This window comes from Homarus americanus, unplaced genomic scaffold, assembly GCF_018991925.1.
Source record: "Homarus americanus isolate GMGI-L3 unplaced genomic scaffold, GMGI_Hamer_2.0 scaffold833, whole genome shotgun sequence".
In the NCBI taxonomy this organism is placed as follows: domain Eukaryota; kingdom Metazoa; phylum Arthropoda; class Malacostraca; order Decapoda; family Nephropidae; genus Homarus; species Homarus americanus.
Window position 1 is genome coordinate 60,333 of NW_024738481.1, and position 19,403 is coordinate 79,735.

Below are 19,403 nucleotides of genomic sequence, written 5' to 3' on the forward strand. Positions count from 1 at the left end.
TGACGTCTTGTACCAACATAGTTACAATGGCGGACAAAATACTGGATGGCTACTGCTACCTACGTGGGGTCAGCAACACAAGCAAGGAGGAAGGGAAGGGAAGGGAGAAAGGAAGAATGAAGGGATATATACTGGAAAGGGTGAAGGAGAGAGAGAGGCAGAGACTTAACTAGAAGCATCAAAGTGTCTTATCAGATGATGTGAGACCTTTGGAGTTAAGGTCTGGTAGCCACGCCTCTCGGAACGTATACGTATGTAGGGGCCATAGGGGCACGGTCAAGGGCACGGAGGACACGTCTAGGACAAGTCTAGGACATGGCCGTAGGATGGATAGGGTCGTGGAGGGGATTTCCCGGACTGGCAGATGGGGTCCAACAGGAAGAACTGGAATGCTAGTTTATGTTTGATGTGTTAAAAGTTTTACCATCCGATTTTATTGACTTTTTTGTATATGGTTTTTTTCGTATTTATTATTTAACTCTTTTGTATTTAAATTTTTTTTACCATTTATATTATTTTAATATTACACATCTTTATTATTACCCGATTTATTGATTTTTTATATATTTTTATTGTAATTTTTAATATTTAGAATTTTTTTATTATTATCATATTAAAAATTGTTTGCATTTCACAAATTTGTAATTTTTAATATTTTTAACGTTCTTATCGTCTCCATTTTATAGATTTTTTCGCAGATCAATTTTTTGGTCAGTTTTTATTATTTTTCTCTTACTTTTCCACCACGAATTCTCTAGTAAGATTCTTCGTTAACGAATATGAATTTTATTTATAGAACAAACACAGAGGAAGGGTCAGCACTCGTGTCAAAAGCCTCCTTCACCTGGTCAGACAACAAAGGAAATACCTGCGAGTGTTAATTAATTCCATCTCAAGGTCATTTCTGCATTACGCTTCTCCTGTTAGTACCTGCTTGTTACCTGGGGCATACCTGTGTTTACTGCAGGATAGGTAGATAGATAGATATATAGATAGAGGAGATACAGACTGCTTCAGTTTGTTCATAAGCAGTGTACTTAAAGAGTGCACGTATACAAAGACAGTGTATGTATGTAGACCGTGTGGGTATACAAGCAGTAGGTATACAGTAATGTAGTTGGGCTGCGTCGGTATAACTATGTCTGCCCTTCCTGATTGACATACTGATCGTCACTCTTCAAGGAATGTTTCACCCTTAACTTTCTCCCTGCCACTGGGTCCAGGGTCATGCGGAACGATGGAACGCATGATTTATTCCCTGGCTTGGGGTAAAACTGGTCGCTCGCTGCCGGCCCTCCTCTCCACCCCCACGTAGAGCAGTTCCACGTCCGCCAATGGCCGTTTGTGTGGTTAGTCTTGTTCACTTAACACTACTGCGACCATAAGAAATTACCTAAAAAAACAAACAATATCTTTTACCATTACAACCAATACAACACAATCACACAAACGAAAAGAAAAAATATATAGTTTTCCCAGCATGGTGTGACTCAGGTGTTGGTGGTACAGGGTATCTCACTTTGCCCAAGAACGTGTGACGAGGAAAGCTGTGATAAGACGTTACCAGAAACTTGTTGAAAGATAGTATAATGTGCCTGGTTATCTTAGTGACATGTGACGAGATAGACAAGACCTGGGTGACAGTGTAGCTACGGGTGGTGGGTGTGGGGGGAGGGGGTGAGGGAGTTTACGGGGGTGGTGCATGGGTTATGTGGGGGGTGGTACTGTATGTAAGGGGGGCATATTTAAACATATCTATTTTGTCTAGGGTTCTTTGTGTAGTCGTGAAAATATTTAAGAAAATTCTAGTTTTACATTTTTTTCTTTTATTAGGTAAATTATTATTATTTTTTATTATTATTTATATCTGTTTTTATTAATTTCAGATTACGGAATCGTTGGTCTCGACAAATATTGTGCAACTACGGCCTTTGTCATCAGTGTGTCCCTGCCACAGGTAACTATCCACAGCACTGTATATGTAACCACTACCATAACCATGTTCTTATTATTATATAACTACGACCATACTATATGTAACTACGCCCATACTATATGTAACTACGACCTTACTATATGTAACTACGCCCATACTATATGTAACTACGCCCATACTATATGTAACCACGCCCACCCTGTATATAACCACGCCCACCCTGTATATAGCCACGCCCACCCTGTTTATAACCACGCCCACCCTGTATATAACCACGCCCAACCTATATATAACCACGCCCACCATGTATATAACCACACCCACCCTATATGTAGCCACGCCCATACTACAAGTATATATAACCATGCCCATGCAAGTATATGTAACCACGTCCACACTATATGTAACCACGCCCACACTATATGTAAGTACGCCCAGAGTATATACGGTATAACCACGCCTTCACTGTATATAACCGCGCCCGCACTTTAAGTAACCACGCCCACACTATATGTAACCACGTCAGTGAACCCCTGGAGCATTAGGTCGTTCCTTGGAGCTGTAACTTGTCCTACGGAACATTTACTCGTACCCTTAAGGAACCCCGCTGTGGTGTTTCAGTGGACAACAAGACAGCTTCTCAGAATATTGCTGTTTTAGTCAGCCACTGATGGTTATATATATAGTGCATTGATTCTGTATTTGTTCCGGGTCACTAAATCTCTTGGGACATTTACTCGTCCGCTAGAATATTTACTCGTCTCCTAGAATATTTACTCGTCCGCTGGATTATTTACTCGTCCTCTGGATTATTTACTCGTCCTCTGGATTATTTACTCGTCCGCTGGAATATTTACTCGTCCGCTGGAACATTCACTCGTAGAACACCCGATTGGCTCTCCTTCCTCAGTCGGAACATTCCGTCAATAACCAGGATGATGTTTCCGTTATATTCGACCATAACCATGAGGCCAGTTTCCTGTGGTCCGGTATATACATTCTCTCAGGTGGACGGAGGCTCGTTACGTGTGAATCTTGTCGCGCGTCGGTGCTGGGTAACTGTGAGACCACCCTCGCATGCCCCTCGGAAGGGTTGAGATGGGGTTGTGATAATGGTTTTTCTTAACAACAAATTACTGTATCAATGTCCTTTATTTTTTGTATTCTTAGGACGAAATGGTGTGTTGGGATATATAGAAGACTCTCTCGTAATTTATATATAAAGAACGAATTCACAAAAGTATATTTTTTCGTAATACAGAAGTGAAAATGTTTAGGTTGTGTACAAGACATCTTGTTTACGTAAAGAGGATATATGACCTGGGTGATAATTTTTTTTTTTTTTTAATGCTTAAAGATTTGATGTTTATTTTGCTTAATATAATTTAATGTTGAGGGAGAATAAGTCCTCTCTAAGTCCTCCTCCCTTTTCCTTCTCCTGTTCCTCCTCCTCCTCCGTCTCTCCCCTATGCACCATCACTACCGTCAGCCAGCATGGTGTGACCTTCGTGGCGTTGGACAGACCAGAGACTGAACGCTTCCCAGAACCCGAGAGTCAAGAACCTATCCCATGTCTTAGAGCCTCTCCCATGTCTTAGAGCCTCTCCCATGTCTTAGAGCCTCTCCCATATCATAGAACTTATCTCATGTCTTAGAACTTATCTCATGTCTTAGGACCTCTCCCGTGTTGTAGGGTTTCTCCTATGTCTTAAGGACTCTCCCATGTCTTAGGGTACCCATGTCTTAGGCTATCTCCCATGTCTTAGGCTATCTCCCATGTCTTAGGGTACCCATGTCTTAGGCTATCTCCCATGTCTTAGAATTTCAAAGCAGTTTTTGAGTCTGAACGGCTTAAGAATTGAATAAGGGTTAGATACAAAATGTCTTGGTTTGGACTCTCCCTTTGCTTCACCATGGCTTATGTCTCATTGAAGGTGGCTTACCGTGTTAATTCCAACATGCAGTAAAATAATGGTTTAATCCTGACTCTAATCTGATTAAAATTAACTTGTGTTATAGGTCTAGGCTGGCTTAAGCTATAGGTATATCATAAATCCCCAGCTTAAAGTCAGCTTAACTCGTGGCTTACCTCTTTTAACCACACATGAAGGCTGCAACTGGTTTACTGCTGTCATCATGAAGCTGACTCTCAAGGTGTGTGATTTCCGGATTAACCAACAGCTTAAATAACTTTACTCAATTCATTCTTGGTTTTTACTTTTACTCAATTCAAGTTATTTTATTTTTTTTTATTACATCTTAAACTTCTGAGAAAATGAAGTATAAGATGATACCTGAGAAAAGTCTATAATATTTCATACATTGAGGAAGAGTTTTATAATAATCCAACTTGTGTTTGTGTAAGAAATTTGTGATTGTGTTTTGTTTATTTTGTTTATGTGACGGGAGTAAGGAGAGTCTGGTGTTTATGTTTATTTACGGGTCAAAGGTCAAGGTCATAACTGTTGATGATGACACACAGTTACACACATATATATATATTTTCCTTTTATTCACTCCTTTTCCTGCTCTTCTTTCTGCTCCTCTTCCTCCTCACCCTCTTCTTCCTCATGTCACTCCTCTTCCTCTTCTTCCTCCTCCTCCTCCTCCTCCTCCTTTTCCTCTTCTTCCTCCTCCATCTTGTCCTTTTGCTACTTCTCTTTCTCCTATTCCTCCTCGCCTTCATCTTCCTCCTCTTCCATCTTGTCCTCCCCATCTTCCTCCTTTCCTTCATCTTCCTCCTCTTCCATCTTGTCCTCCCCATCTTCCTCCTCCTCCTCCTCACCCCGCCCCCCCCCCTCATCTGGTGATAGTCCAACTCTCCTCCCCTTCCTCGTCTAATATTCATCATACACCCTGGAACTCATTAAATTTAGGCCTTGTTGTGTCGACGATAACTTAACATGCAGCTTCTCCCACGAGGTGAAAGGCGATCACATCATAAGGCAGAGATAACACTTGAATTCCTTATGTATTTTGTTAGTGTCACATGATAAAGTACAGTGAGTCCAAACGGTATTTAGATCAAGATGCAATGAAACGATGTTGGAACTCTGTGTGTGTGTGTGTGTGTGTGTGTGTGTGTGTGTGTGTGTGTGTGTTTGTTTCCGTCGCGTCACTCGTGTAGACATAGTTGAAGGGGATGTCACCGCATATCAAAACTGTATTTATTCTTATATATGTATTTTCAGTTTTAATCTGGGGTTTTTTTTAGTATCCACCGAGAGTGACTTTCTTGTCAGTGTGGAGTTTTGCAAGTCACTTCTCTTATCATCAGGGAAGGTTAAGTCATATTAGGGAAGATTGACTTAGACGTACCATGTACTTATATGAGGGACAGGCTATGTTAAATTATATTAGAGAGAGAGAGGTTAAGTGAGTTCAGGGTATGTTATATTAGTGGTAGATTCGGTCAGGTTAGGTCATATTATTAATAGGTTAGGTTAGGTTGGACTAGGTTAGGTTACGTTACGTTACATTACGTTACGTTAGATTAGGTTAGGTTAAGAATTCAGGCCAGAGGTTGAGTAATTTCCCCCTCCACCTCCCCCTACTCCTCCTCCTCTTCTTCCTGCTCCTGCTCCTCCTCCTCCTCCTCCCCACCTCCTTCCCCCCCCCCCCCAGTAAGACACAGGCGAGCGAGGACATGAGCAGCGACACTCACCATGGGATGAAACAACCTTGGACATAATCTCTGAGTTCTCGGGACCTGACCGATGGTGTACACAGGAATGTCAGATTACAGACTCCACCTTTGGCTGGCTCTCTTGGAAACACTGTCTGCCACTGCCCTTACGCTTGCCCAACTGCTCCTACTCTTGCCTCAGTACCTCTACACTTGCCCCAGAACCTCTACACTCGCCCCAATACCTCTACACTTGCCCCAGATCCTCTACACTTACCCCAGTACCTCTACACTTGCCCCTAATGCCCCCACACTTGCCCCAATACCCACACTAGCACCCCACACTTGCCCCAGAACCCCACACTGCCCCAACACTTACACCCTGCCCCAGATCCCTCTACACTTACCCCAGCAATCTGTCCCTACACACTCTGCCCCAGAACCTCCCACACTTGCCCCACTCCCTCTCTACATCTGCTCCCAATACATCTACCTCCTGCCCCAATACTACTTACACTTGCCGCAGAACCTCTACACTTGCCCCAATACCTCTACACTTGCCGCAGAACCTCTACACTTGCCCCAATACCTCTACACTTGCCCCAGTACCTCTACACTTGCCCCAGAACCTCTACACTTGCCCCAATACCTCTACACTTGCCCCAATCCCTCTACACCTGCGCCACTGCCCTTACATTTGTTTAATTATTGAATATCTCCTTTAAAATACAGTTACATGTACAGGCATATATGACTGTAATACTCTTTTGATCTTGTACTGGAAATAAATATGAAAATAAACTGAATGCTGGAAGATTCTTAAGATAATGAAAAAAAGTCGTAAGGTCATGAAAAAAGTCGTAAGGTCATGAAAAAAGTCGTCAGGTCATGAAGAAAGTCGTAAGGTCATGAAAAAAGTCGTTAGGTCATGAAAGAAAGTCGTAAGGTCATGAAAAAAGTCGTAAGGTCGTGAAAAAAGTCGTAAATTCATGACAAAATTAGTAAGATCATGAAAAAAGTCGTAAGGTCATAAAAGGATAGTTAAGTCATGAAAAAAGTCGTAAGGTCATGAAAAAAGTCGTTAGGTCATGAAATAAGTCGTGAGGTCATGAAATAAGTCATCATGAAAAAAGTCGTGAGGTCATGAAATAAGTCGTAAGGTCATGAAAAAAGTCATAAGATCATGCAAAACGACTGAGGGTCATGTCTCACCCTCTTGAAGAAGCAGTGACGACTACTCGCTTCAGACTGGCCGGAGAAGCATAAATCTGGTAACTGGAGAAAGAGACGCAGAAGAAGAGAGATGAGGGAGAAGTGGAGATAGGGTGGAAATAGGAATATGAATAAAAGAAGAAACATAGGCCTGATAACGGTGGAGAAAGAAAATTGACGATAATGTAGGTGAGAGAAGGGAATAAAAAGATGGGAAGAGGCAGACAAATGATAATTAGAGAAGGGGAATGTGGAAAAACACGAAGGAGAGAGTAGAGAGGGATAATGAGGGAGTTGGGAATGATGGAGAGAGGAGGAAACACAGGACCGATAACTATGTGGGAGAGGAAGAGCCGATTGGTTGACCACATAGGAAACGATTGAATAATGTAGTAAAGAAGAAGAAGAAACAAAGAAAAATGAGAATTAGAAGAAAATAAGAAAAAAATAATAATAAGAAGAAGAACAACAACAAGAACAAGAACAAGAGGGAGAAGAAGAAGAAGAAGAAGAAGAAGAAGAAAAAGAAGAAGAAGAAGAGCAAGAAGAAGAAGAACAAGAACAAGAGGGACAAGAAGAAGAAGAAGAAGGAGAAGAAGAAGAAGAAGAAGAAGAAGAAGAAGAAGAAGAAGAAGAAGAAGAAGAAGAGCAAGAAGAAGAAGAACAAGAACAAGAGGGACAAGAAAAAGAAGAAGAAGAGTGACAAGACAAGGATGTAGAGAACGTGTTAGTGTGGTGGTCGTGGTTGAGGGGGCAGGCAGGCAGGTATGTGTGTCCAGGTGTGAACAAAAAGCACCTTACCTCACCTCCATCAGCTGGTGGCTCACAGGACACTGACTCTTCCTTATGGTAGTCGTCATGGTGATGTATAATGATGATGATGATGATGATGATGATGATGATGATGATGATGATGATGATGATGATGATGAAATAATATTTAATAAAAAACATAATAATAATAGTAGTAATATCCTAAATAATAAAATAAAACTAATTAAATGATAAAAATAATAACATGATAATAAAAATAGTAATCCTAATATATTTCACTCTACTAAAACCCCATACACACATTCTTCCTTCATTCTCTGGCATTCATTGTCTTACAGCTGTGACAGATAATATCCCACTCCGGTACTGTACTCACTTAACCACAACAAGACAACCCAAATATATGCGTCATACACCTGTCACTCAACCACCAAGACCACATGACCAGGGGCGACCTTCTCAAGAGTCACTCAACGCCAGGCTCTCCACTCATTCACGCACACCGCTGCTTCCTGGATGTCCGTTCCTTTCTCCTCGTCTTTCCATCTCTTTCTTGGTTTTTCTCTTCTTCCTTGTACCATCCATCTCTGTGTAAATAATACACTTTTGAACTGTCTTCTCTCTGTTTCTTGGGATGTGTCCGTAACACCTCAGTTAATAATAATAATAATAATAATGATAATAATAATAATAATAATAATAATAATAGTAATAATAATAATAATAATAATAATAATAATAATGATAATAATAATAATAATAGTAATAATAATAATAATAATAATAATAATAATAATAATAATAAGAAGAAGAAGAAGAAGAAGAAGAAGAAGAAGGTTAGAGTGATAATGAACTTACGAGTTTAAGTACTGATATAAACCATACATAGAATACATACACTGTTATATTTACCTGACAATACACATGTAGACAGAGGTGTGTGTGTGTGTGTGTGTGTGTGTGTGTGTGTGTGTGTGTGTGTGTGAAAAATTTACGGAGCTGCTGGGAGATGGAGTGTTGGAGACAGATTGGGGAGGAAGTAGAGTGGGGAGGTAGATTAGGGAAGTGGGGAGGTGGGAGGCAAGGGGGAGGTGGGAGGCGGGTGGGAGGGTTTAAGAGGATAGGTGGGAGTGGGGAGGTAGGTTAGGGAAGTGGGGAGGTGGTTTGGGGAGGATAGGGTGGGGAGAGAGAGTGGGGAGGTGCTTTGGGGAGATAGGGTGAAGGGGTGGAGGTGGAGTGGGGAGGTAGAGTGGGGAGGTGGAGTGGTCTTCTACACATACCGTCATGCGCCGAAAGACAAGTTCTCTCTCAATTCCCTCCCCTCCTCTCCTCCTCCCTGTCAGGTGGTGTGAAGGATGAAGGAGGGAGGGAAGGAGGGAGTGGAGGGGAGAGGAGAGAGAACTTTGGGAAGATTATTATGTGAAGGAGGGAGGGAAGGAGTAGAGGGGAGGGAGGTAAAGGGGGAGATAGAGAAGGAGGGGGAATGAAGAGTAAGAGAAGGAGGCCTGAGGGAGAGTGAGGTGAAAGGGACATTACCGCCAGCACCTCGATACATGATCATTATTGTCATTTTCACCTACATCACCTCGACTGTGTGTGTGTGTGCGAGAGAGGAGGTACACACGCTTGTCTCTTTAACACTATAATGGTTAATGTAAAAGCTTGAGCCGAACGACGGGGACGATACCTAACCACGACGCCAAACCACGACAACGACGACGACGACACCTAAAGACGACGCCAAACCACGACAACGACGACACCTAAAGACGACGCCAAACCACGACAACGACGACGACGACACCTAAAGACGACGCCAAACCACGACAAAGACGCTAGGATGGTGACACTTGAGGAAATTAATGGAAGTATGGTGTATGGTGGTTTTTATGGTGGTACGTCAGGTGGAGATATCCTGTGGGTGGAGGAAGTGGTTCTCTCAGGTGTAGGGAAGGTGAGGGGGAGGAGAGGAAGTAGAAGAGGAGGAATGGGGAGGAGTGAGGAAGAAGAAGAGGAGTAAGTAGGAAGGACGAAGAATGAGGAGGAGGAAGAAGAAGAATGAGGAGTAAGTAGGAAGGACGAAGAATGAGGAGGAGGGAGAAGAAGAGGAGGAGTAAGTTGGAAGGAAGAAGAATGAAGAGGAGGGAGAAGAAGAGGAGGAGTAAGTTGGAAGGAAGAAGAATGAGGAGGAGGGAGAAGAAGAGGAGGAGTAAGTTGGAAGGAAGAAGAATGTGGAGGAGGAAGAAGAAGAATGAGGAGGAGGGAAGGAGAAGTTGGAGAAGAACTGGAAGATGGTCGCGTAATGTAAATAGATTATTCTTTTTATGTTTTTCATTGTATTTTTCTTTCTCCGGCTGTCTGTCCTCCCCTGTCTGTTTCTCTCTCTCTATTTGTCTGTCTATCTGATTGTCTGTCTCTGCATCTTCATGTCCGTAATGCGTCATTACTGATCAATAGGAAATTATTTATTGCTCACTTCATCTCGACAACTTCACAAAGGCCACGAGTACCATCACCCAGCCATATGTCTGTATGTTTTACCGCTTCCAGGAACTTCCACCCGAAAGTTTTCACGGTAAGACTTATAGCTCATGGCTGAATGCTACTCAGAGTGAATGACTACCGGCATGAGTCAGCTGAGTGCGTCATCATTTTGCGCTACTGATGACTTAGCGTAGGACCTTCAGAGCCTGTCACAAGGCCACGGTAGTTCCTCCATGTATCCTCTGGTATGTGAGTGCCGGGAGGTCCCTCAGTCTAGAGAGGGAGTTCCGGTGAGTGGTAGGTAGATAGCGGCCTCGTTGCATCACTGAGTAGGTGAATATTGGTACTAAATGACGTCAGTGGGTACTAACTAACTACTACGTCAGCCAGCATCCCCCGGCAGCGTGCCCATCACCACCACCTCTCGCTGCTGCTGCCAGACGTACGGCCCAGGATATCCTCTGTGTCGTCTGAGGTCATGTCCGAAATTTGTGTCAATTTGTGTAATTTGTGGCTTTTCAGTGGCTTATTGAGGTACAGTTATTGGTGTGCAGGGAGGAGGTTTGATGGTTGTATCATTTGTGAAAACTACTTATATTAAAATGATGTATCTTAATTATATAATAAACAGCTGAATATATTATCAAATTTCCAAGTAAAATAAAAGTAGGACCTTCAGAAAAGGCCTAAAAAGTACACGAGAAAGCCGTGAGAATGTTAATAGTATTCTGGGAACAAAAGTAGACCAGCATAGCTGAGGGCAGATTATTGCTGCATCAGCATAATGACCGGGAGCAGCCAGGCCGCCACGCGCTGCAACGGGAAATACTGGTGTCGCCGCGTTGGTCAATATTTCTTCTTATTTTCCAGATTCCAGGCCAAGATCAGGTGAGGAGTGGAGACGCGGCTCAGTAGTGACCAGACGTCTGAGCGGGGAGGACGTGTGTTGCGGCTCTCTCGCCACTCTCAGCGGTACTCATGTGTGTGACGTTCTCTTCCGCGCCTTCTGCTGCTGACACCCACAGGATACCTTAGTGTCTTACTTCTGCATTGAACTACAGTGAAGGAGACGTAACTTGTAGAGGAAATAACTGAAAAATAACTAATAAGGATCATAGATAAAAGATAAAAAGTGAGTTAAGTGGAGACTGGGAGGAATCAGTAAGTAAGCGTTGCGTGCCTAGGCCAGGTGGACAGACGGGGCCCTCCAGTCACCGCTAACCAAGAGCTTGGCAGCACGCCCGTCCACGCCCACACCACCCGTGACCTACCAGCGAGGTCGAGCAGGTAGGGACAGGTCGACCACTACTACATAGAGAAGGAACAGTTGGTGTGAATAATTAGCAGCATATGCTACAACACTTGACCAAGAATGTCCTGTTGTCTGCCGCCACCAGGAATGTTTCCCCACAACTGGTGAGTTTGACGCCCGCGTGTCCAACATATCTGAGTGACGCCCTGTGACACCTGCCACTCGGAGATGTCCATCCACTGGGACAACACCCACCAGTCTGTCATGTCCACCCACTCGTCCGGGTCGTCGGTAGGGCGCGGGTCAGGCCTCACCCCGCATCTGGTTCCTGTCGGGATGGCCCTCACGCCTAAGAACCTCCTCAAGCGATACAAGCTGCCCACCGCCGCCCACCTCCACACGCCCACAGCGCCGCCCGGGCTCGACCTCTCGCGCCCTCTACTGCTCTACAACACATACAACTCCACAAAGGTAAGTTGCCCATAAAACATTTTCCTCTTAAAAGTAACAATAAAATCTGTTCCGTCGTGTAAGACAAAAGACGCCCCTAAACCCTTCCTTCCCTCTTAATAATAGAACCTTGTTCATTTTTTCTCCTCCTTTTCTTTATCACGAAATCCATCTTCATCCTATTTTTTCCTCCGACCAAATTATCCTTCTCCCTTTTTAACACCTTATCTGATCCACCATTTTCAGTTTTTGCATGTTAAGTGATCTTGGTGTGTGTGTGTGTGTGTGTGTGTGTGTGTATTTTTTCGCACGAGGCGTTAGTCCCTTTCCCTTTCACACACACACTTAGAACCACATGTTTACATTCCTTTTAAGTGACACATATACACACACACATGACTCATACCTGACATACACATATGACTTCTGACTGACATACACACGGAACCTGTTAGTCTCCCGTACAGGTGATATTTGACCATATAAACACTTACTATTATATTACTGTTGCTGGGAGTAAACAGTATATCAGTCCCCACCTGTTTGCTCACCTGCCTCATCACCTCTGACATATTACCTGGCTGGCTTATCTGAGTGCCAGCGTATGACCTTCCCTGACCTAAATTATGTCATGTACGACCTTCTCTGACTTGAGTGGTGCCATATGCGACCTTCCCTCACCTGAATGATGTCATGTACGACTTTCCCTCACCTAAATGATGTCATGTACGACCTTCCCTCACCTGAAGGATGTCATTTACGACCTTCCCTCACCTGAAGGATGTCATTTACGACCTTACCTCACCTAAATGATGTCATGTACGACCTTCCCTCATCTGAATGATGTCATGTACGACCTTCCATGACCCCAAATGACTCAAGCACGACCTTCCTTACCCTTGATTGGCTCATGTACAAACTACCCTAGCCTGATGGGCTAATGCGTGACCCTTTATGACCTAAACTCCATAACCTTTGACCTCGTAAACTGAGTGTCATAACCTGAGTGGCTGACCCTATGACCTCTGACCTAATTTACTGACCTCAGTGACCTGGTGATAACCTGTTGAATTTCATGATCTGGCAAGCTGCTTGGTGACCTCTGACCCCATGTACTTACAGGTGAGGGGCGTGTCGCTGAGGCCAGGTAGGGATGGTGCCGTCACACCTGTGGGTCCTGCCATTGTCATCCCAGAGTCCTACACAGGTGAGTTAATTGCCCTACCTCTCCTCCTCCACTAATTACTCTTAATTGTCTTGTTATAATTAATTGTTTAGGGAGATTATTTTCTTAACTCAAATCTTTTATTTTTTCTTTACTTACGCCTTGTTATGATTTTGTTGTTTAATTTAGTTGCCTTGATTATTTGTTTACTTCAGTTATTGTTTGTGTTTTGATCTTGTTTATTTTATTCATTTTTTTAACTGTTGTCTTGATTGTTATTTTGTTTAATGTGTGAAATACTTTTTAATATCAAGGTGTTGAAACTTTTGATATTAATGTCATCAAACTTTTAAAATCGTGGTCCTAAAACTTGTAATAATATGGTCCTGAACTGCTTAATTGTCACCTCTTGAGCCTTTTAATTATCACCCCTTGAATCCTTAATTATCACCCCTTGAGCCCTTTATTTCCACCCCTTCACCCCTTAATTATCACTTCTTGAGTCCCTTAATTCCACCCCCTCAGAGCCCTTGAATCCTTAATTATCACCCATTGAGCCTCTTAATTATCACCCCTTAAACCCCCTTATATTAACCTCTTGAGCCCCTTTATATCATCCCTTTAGCTCCTTAATACCACCCCTTGAGTCATTTATTATCACCCCTTAAACCCCCTTATATTAACCTCTTGAGCCCCTTTATATCATCCCTTTAGCCCCTTAATACCACCCTTTGAGTCATTTATTGTCACCCCTTAAACCCCCTTTATCTTAACCCCCTGATGTTCTCTCCCCCCTTACAGGATGGTTTGCCATAGTCACTAGCGAGGGCCACACCGCCACCTATTACACCACAGTGGAACAGGTCGCTACTAGCAAACTCTCTTTCTTCCTCACGCGCTACGACGTTCCTGCTTACACCAACACGGAGGACGGTAGGTCGAGAGGGTGACCCTGGTAAAGATATCATTCTACTTTGTAGAAACACACACACACACACACACACACACACACACACACACACACACACACACACACACACACACTTGTATTTCCATTATGCACATCTGCCATAAATATGTCCATGTCTTACTCGTAGGCTGTGTGCTTAGATGGACAGTTCCTTTGACTTGTGCCTTGGGGAAGTACACTAAGAATAAAGCTGACACTGATATCTATTTTTGTTTCTAGGTATTTTTAATTATTTTGTTTTCTTCTTCCAGTTCTGAGCTTATTACGAATAAAAAAAAAATAATAGTAATCATAATAAACTTCAATACACAAAGGCATGATAGGATGTACTGTGTCCATTATAAAAAGAAAATAATAATAGTAATAATAATAAATCACAACCCACGATGATATAACCTCAATAACATCAACTCAATCATAAGAAATTTCCAATTCTCGGAAAAAAAAACCCACAACACATACGATTCACAACCTTAGTCAGTAACCTCATCAGTAACCTCAAATAGTGACCAGAGAACCACAATCACAACACCCAATGGCTAACCTTCCCTCCATCACCCAACAGACGAAGGCCGCGTCAGCTATCAGAAGACGGTGGTTCAGAGCGGCCACGTCCTCAAGCTGTTGGGGATCTTCGAGGACCTCAACGCCAAGAAGACCAACAGCGGAGGCAGAGGTCGAGACGCCATGTCCGTCTTCAACTGTGACAAATTTGCTCAATGTCTCAACTACAGGAACGAGGTGTGTATGTGTGTGTGTTTTTCTATTATGTTTTCCAGATTTTTTTTTATTTTCCCCTAGTCTTGTCATATCTCCCTTTGTTATCTGCTCCAGTTAATCCTCAAAATGTCATTTTCCACGCGTTTATTTTTTCCTCCGGTATATCAGAGCCTGGGATGAGTCCACAACAAAGATGGTGTTCTGCTGGAAGGATCGTATTAGTTCTCTGAGTGGATAATGTAAAACAAAGTTATAGAATATCTGATCCTGTTGGTTGTAAGTTAAGATACTTTAGGAAACTATCACAATAAGTTAATTTGTGAAGCTCTTTGTGGGGAAATATAAGATTCGTGTTAGTATGTGTACCTGTGTTGGGCTCCAGGCTAAGGTCTTCCAGAGAGGAGAGAGGCATTCTTTTTGTCAATAAAATTTTTTTTCTGAGGTACAGTATATAAGACAGTATTAACAGCGAGTTCTTCACCCCCAGGTTGTGTTCTTGCCGTTCTCAGCGTCTGGTCGGTTCTACACGACGGCCCACAAGACGAGTAAGAACCCCAACCACGTGTACCTCATGGCCCACATCCTGAAGAACCACAAACTACCCCTCACTGTCCGCCTCGTGTGTGGCTACATGCCTCGTGTTCCCTGTAGCTTTACTGGTAGGTGTTCCCTGTAGCTTTACTGGTAGGTGTTCCCTGTAGCTTTACTGGTAGGTGTTCCCTGTAGCATTACTGTCCACCGTGAGCCTCAGGCCACATCAGTTGGGTGTCATGCGCTGTGTTTCCTCTGGTAGATTATTGTCATGAGACTGTACTGTAGCTCATAGCTTCACTCTTCCGCCTGTCTTTCATGACCTTAATCTTCATGTATGTGATATCTGTAGTCGTCACAGAAGGAGGTGGTGATGCTGACCTACACGACTCTCACTAATACCTCTCTCCGCCCTTAGGTGTGCTACGTCTGGAACAGTCTCAGAAGGAGGCGGTCATCCTGGCCTGCACCATGACCAACGAGGCTCAGGCCACGCTGTTTGAGATCGACGTGTCGTCCAACTTCGTGTTGACGCCGGTGAAGGACCCGGTGTTCCCCAAGACGCCCATCTTCCTCAAGACCGTCTCCTACTGCGAGGACGAGGCCGACGCCTGGAGGAGGCAGATCAAGGTGGGCGTCGACTGGATCCTCTAGTGCATGACTTGTCTTCCTCTGGTGCTGTAAGTCTTCTTCTCTCCTGATAAACCTTTGACTTGTTGTGAGTTACACTGTCCTTGTATATCATTTTACTGGTATCTGAAGATCCTCTCTAACGCTGGTAAGCTTTCATGTCCTTCCCGCAATTAATAAATCTGTCAGTTTGCTCACGTATTTTTCCCGCTCTTTGTAAGTCTTTTAGCGTAGTTAGTGTTTCTGGTGATGGTTCATCTTTAAGTCTTGCAAGTTGTTTGTGCATTATTCTAGTTTCTTGTGTTCAGGTATGTGGGGTTGTCTTCTGTATGTTTTAGTCTTCTTCTGGTTGTACTCGTAGTATTAGAGGAGGAGTAAGCTTGTAAGTAATGCTTCCCATATTTTGTTGTTTGTCTGTTAAATAGAATCTTTTCTGCCGTGTATGACTTCTTCTTTGAATGAAATTTGTTAGATATTTTTGTGTTTTATTTTCATTCCAAACGTTTAGACCAGATAGTTGATAGTCCTATAATAGAAATAAGAATCTCACACAATTGTTTTTCCTTGCAGGTCACTCACCACGTGACTGAGAAGAGGTCAAGGTCATTGACCCGGTCACTGAGTGACAAATTTGTGGAACCACTGTCCAGCGTCCGACCTCTTAGTCTGTCATTCCTGTCTGACCACGACAAGAGGAAAGGGCGAGATCGAGACCATTCCAGGGAGAGCAGACCGTCCCAGACCAACAAAGATAAAAGCAAGGACAAGAACAAAGAACACAGGTTCAGAGACTTCAGGATCAGAGAGAACAGCGTGGAGAAGACCAAGTTCACTTACCACGACAAAAGTAACAGCTACAATGGCTACCCCCTGAAGGACCCCAGCCTTGAGAACAAGAAAAACGCAGACCACAGGAAGATATCCAAGCAAAACACGTACGTACTGCAGAACGGCAAAAGCTCCAAGCACGTTGAGAAAAAGGCAGAGAGTGAGAGTAGCTTCGTGACGACCAGATCCATAGAGAACATGGACTACTCCCGCGTGATTGACGACATCAGCCCCATCCCAGAGAACGAGGAAGAAGGAGAGAGTCACTACGCCGAAATCTGTGACTACGCTTACAGAAATCAGAAAATCCCGACTAACAACGATGCCCCGCTCAGTCTACCAAACATTAGTCTTACACAAACCGAAGAAAAGAAGAAAGGGAAACTATTTAGGAAAGTTTCTAGAGACATTAGTAGTTTTACCGACATTAGTATAAGGAAAAGCGATCCCTTCAAAAGAGCTCTTCGCCGTAAGAGCAGTAGTAGTCCCAGCGAAACCAGTAGTTGTAAGTCAAGTGGTAAGGCCTCAGACAACAGTAGGCTGCGGGATACTTCTCTGACGAATGGCATTGACGACGTGTTGCAGAGAGACAAAGTGAACAACGTGTACAGGGATGAGGTGCTAAAAATGGACAAACTTAAGGAAGGATTTAGAGAAGAGTCATTAAAGAAAGGCAAAGTGTACGAACTGTATAGAGAAGAGTCCTTAAAGAAAGGCAAAGTGAATGAACTGTATAGAGAAGAGTCGTTAAAGAAAGGCAAAGTGAATGAAATGTATAGAGAAGAATCGTTGAAGAAGGGCAAAGTGAACAAACTGTATAGAGAAGAGTTGCTACATAAAGGCAAAGTGAACGAAATGTATAGAGAAGAGTCGCTACAGAAAGGCAAAGTGAACGAACTATATAGAGAAGAGTCGTTAAAGAAAGGCAAAGTGAATGAAATGTATAGAGAAGAATCGTTGAAGAAGGGCAAAGTGAACGAACTGTATAGAGAAGAGTTGCTACATAAAGGCAAAGTGAACGAAATGTATAGAGAAGAGTCGCTACAGAAAGGCAAAGTGAACGAACTATATAGAGAAGAGTCGTTAAAGAAAGGCAAAGTGAATGAAATGTATAGAGAAGAATCGTTGAAGAAGGGCAAAGTGAACGAACTGTATAGAGAAGAGTCGCTAAAGAAAGGCAAAGTGAATGAACTGTACAGGGAAGAAGTGGCAGACAAGGACCAGACGAACCAAGCGTACGGTGACGAGATGCTGGAGAAGGACAAGGTGAACGAGGTGTACATCATACGTGTTGTGGTGAAGGACAGGGAGGACGACAAGATGTCCACCCTGGCCAAGGACACCACCGGGGGCTACTACATGAAGATCAGGGGCTTCGAGGTGCCTAAAGAGGAGCTGGGCAGTACGGTGTCTGGGGACGAAGTCAATGGCTATGACTCGCTCTGCTAACTGGACTCTTTGAGCTGCTTGCTGCTACAGGGACGAAAATTTGATCTATAAAAACGAAAAAAAAAGCAGTTCCAGTACGAACAATGAACAGTACCTGACGTTCCTCTGCCTTGTCAAGCGAACGTCTGCCTCCTGCTTTCTGCCAACAATGGTGCTCTTTTCTGGAATGAACTTAATATTTACTTTTGCTGGATGAGCCTTTGACCTGAAAACAGTTGCAAGTTGTAAAAATGTCAGAATTAGATTTAACTGTGACAGGTTTATTTACAGCTGTTTCCGGAGAGGTCAGTGGGAGATCAAAGGCTTGTAACCTTTGGTGTGGGAGTGACTCTTACTCCCCAAGCTAAATCTGGTGCGATTGTCTGTGTGAGAAGCTGTTAAGGCGCCCGGTGAGAGACAAGGGCCCGGGTTCTCAAAAGATTCGTAGGTTTAATCTGGCCCTGTAACTGGAGAAGTGAGAATGCGTCAAATTAGCTCACTTAAGTTACACAATTGCACTGAGACTCTACCATAACATGATGCTCTCTCATCCCCAGTTACGATAAGAGCAAAGGGAAAAAAAGGACTTACGATCCATTTGTAGAATCCTGGCCCAGCTACAGTTCCTACATCTCCACGACTATGTGTAATAATGGCGATACGAATGATGGATGACTCGAGCTCTGGAACATTGAAAGACGAATGTAGAGAGTCAACAATGAACCGAGTGTTTTAGAAGAGTATTATTTACATGAAGAAAAGAACGACGAGTATTGGAACTAATGATGGATGTGTTTCGCTGATGTTTGTGATGAATTTATTATCTTTTATAAAAACTACAGTGTTACAGTGATGAGTTTAAGGACCCAAGTGTTGGAAGTACTCTCGTCACTGCCTGACTCAGAAAATAAAAAAAATAAAATAATGAAAGTTGTTCTAAATAGCTGGAATTTTCTCGTTAAATCAAACTGTGAGAAATCCTGAGACTAAAGGAGAATTATCTCTCTGGAAACATCTCAAACTGGAGAACAATTGACTGTTGCAAAAGAAAAAAAAATATGACTCACTGTTTCCAGATTGTGACTGTGTACTTGAAGGACCTCTGCTGTGTTACAATAGGTTTTTTTTCCTCACAAATGTCTTGAACTAGGAATAAAATGTCTTCAAATGTATTACCCTGAATGTCTTTATCTCTTGTCCTACAGATGTTTTAGACCAAGGGAAACAAAATATATTGATATATGTTTAAACTGATTATTTAAACTAGGAATAATATGTCTTAAAATGACTTCATAATGTTGTGAACTAGAAAGAAAAAATATATATATATTGAAATGTCTACCCACAAATGTCTTGAACTAAGAAAAATACCTGGAAATGTTTTAAATAGAAAAAATA

The 19,403-nt window shown here is 42.9% G+C and overlaps 1 protein-coding gene across 1 annotated transcript; it reads left to right on the forward strand.

Annotated features, from left to right (window-relative positions):
• Window positions 1–1,883: 1,883 nt before the first annotated feature.
• On the forward strand, window positions 1,884–19,177 carry LOC121874049. Its single transcript, XM_042377916.1, has 8 exons — window positions 1,884–1,957; window positions 10,902–11,754; window positions 12,856–12,940; window positions 13,700–13,831; window positions 14,434–14,609; window positions 15,076–15,247; window positions 15,538–15,749; window positions 16,320–19,177. The coding sequence occupies exons 2-8, from the start codon at window positions 11,512–11,514 to the stop codon at window positions 18,024–18,026; spliced, it is 2,727 nt and encodes a 908-aa protein (XP_042233850.1). The 5' UTR covers window positions 1,884–1,957; window positions 10,902–11,511; the 3' UTR covers window positions 18,027–19,177.
• Window positions 19,178–19,403: the final 226 nt, after the last annotated feature.

Excerpts from the sequence above, each read along its gene's own strand:
- LOC121874049 (XM_042377916.1), top strand. The coding sequence starts at position 11,512 with ATGTCCATCCACTGGGACAACACCCACCAGTCTGTCATGTCCACCCAC. Across the intron at positions 11,755-12,855 it reads ACACATACAACTCCACAAAG|GTGAGGGGCGTGTCGCTGAG; the intron begins GTAAGTTGCCCA and ends ATGTACTTACAG. Across the intron at positions 15,248-15,537 it reads TGTTCCCTGTAGCTTTACTG|GTGTGCTACGTCTGGAACAG; the intron begins GTAGGTGTTCCC and ends CTCCGCCCTTAG.